Raw genomic sequence first — 1,771 nt, 5'->3', positions numbered from 1 at the left:
CGTATGTTAGATAACCACTCGAGTCTAACGAAAGATAGAATGAAGGATTATAAATGGAAGATTGAAATGTAGGTTGTGGATATGAAAAACTCATTTTGTTTACCCCTATATCGATCAAACGATTTAAGTCATGAGTGCTGTTCCTGACTTCCGAAAGAATTTAAGTCTGCTTCGATGGTTGATAGCCCCGCATTGAAGATGAAAGCTTTTTTAGAATGGTTGTGCTCGGTCCAAGCTTTTCAGGGAAGAACAATCTTTGTATGTTTATTTTCAAACATTATCCTCACGTATTTGCTCATCTAACGAGACTTTTGAAAATTTGATTGAATCTGATTTGACAAGTATTGCTGATGCTTGTTTGATCGTCGATGTGCTGCCTCGTTCCGATTTTATACTGAGCTCCCACATTCACAGTCTATTTTCTTGAGTTTGACAGCATTAATTCGCTCTTTGTTTGCTGTTGCGTCTTTATTCAGATATTTGCTTCCTGTCTTCCTTAAGATAATTGTTGATATTTTCATTTATCATGATCCGATTTCCATGCTGCTTGCTTAGTAACACACTTGTTCGAATCTAAAATCAATTACCACGTTCTTCAATTTCATGCTCACTGATCAAGTGAATGTTGAAGTTTTCAATGCCATTGTCGCGAAAGTGATGGGAAATCATAGCTTCCCTTACTACGCTTCCGAATGGTTACCCCACCGTCGTCCAAGAGTCAATGTGGTACTACCCACATACACAATCGACTCGTCCGCGTTGGTGATCTTATAGATATAGCCTATCATTATTATATCAGAGGACGTTATATATCAGGATCGATCGGAATTGCTGTCCTAGCAAAGAAAAAAGATATCGCTTAACTAAGTTTCTTAAGCAACTTAGGACATTTCCCAATCACGAATAGATTCTTACGGAGCCAATCGATATAATTAGAGTCGATATGGCTTATTTGTTTCAGCGACTTCCCTTTGTTCTTGCCCCAACTCATCATATAAGAGTTATCGTTGCTAATGGTGCCACATTTTAGATAACCATAGTCCACATTATCAAAATTTCGTATCTGGTGGAACATTAGATAAATTTGACGAAATTCCAGGTAATGGAGGTGCTTGTATCTCAACTCAACAAGATGATGTATACGCATTTGGTATGTTTTTGTGAGAACTTAACACAATAGGCGCTAGAAACGCATGTGACTTGATATCTCAGCTGCTGACAACGTGGCGAACGTTTGAGTGGGTTGACTGTTGCAGCCGCGTCAACTGGATGTGTCTGAATTAATTGGATTTGCTGCAACACGTCTGGAAGCGCTAGAAACGCATGTGACTTGATATCTCAGCTGACTGCTGTAGAGCAAGACTTGGCAAGTTTACGTACTCCAACTGGTACTGGTGGTAATTCTAAGCTTTTGGAGTTCTCATCAGATTGTCCAATGGAGTTACAAGAGTTTGCTCGTCAATGTTGGCATGAAGTACCAACCGAGCGTCCAGATGCTATTGATGCTCAAGAAGAATTGGTTCTAGAAGGTAGTCTTACAACAACTGGTCAAGTACAACCTAATTGGACACGACCAAGTTACGTAAGTGATACAAGTGCATTAAATATTTTAACAAGCTCTGAATTGTCGTCAAATATGTAAAGTGCACGAGCTCGTAAAGATGTTTCGATGGCTGATCTTTGGTGAGAATGCTAAGATTTTGATGTATTCATTTTTTCGACGGTCGAGCTCGGTTTTCTTTCTTGATAGTTCAATAGACTTTTTCAATAT

General features: G+C 39.0%; 1 protein-coding gene across 1 annotated transcript; it reads left to right on the top strand.

Annotated features, from left to right (window-relative positions):
- Positions 1-692: 692 nt before the first annotated feature.
- Positions 693-1,659, top strand: PHALS_10683 (uncharacterized protein; the record flags this gene model as incomplete). The annotated part of the gene is made up of 4 exons (XM_024726151.1): positions 693-726; positions 1,031-1,150; positions 1,356-1,582; positions 1,645-1,659. The coding sequence occupies 4 exons, from the start codon at positions 693-695 to the stop codon at positions 1,657-1,659; spliced, it is 396 nt and encodes a 131-aa protein (XP_024576856.1).
- Between the last annotated feature and the right edge of the window lie 112 nt (positions 1,660-1,771).

The sequence above is a fragment of the Plasmopara halstedii genome (assembly GCF_900000015.1).
Source record: "Plasmopara halstedii genome assembly, contig: Scaffold_525, whole genome shotgun sequence".
NCBI lineage: Eukaryota > Oomycota > Peronosporomycetes > Peronosporales > Peronosporaceae > Plasmopara > Plasmopara halstedii.
This window is presented reverse-complemented; position numbering and strand designations above follow the sequence as displayed.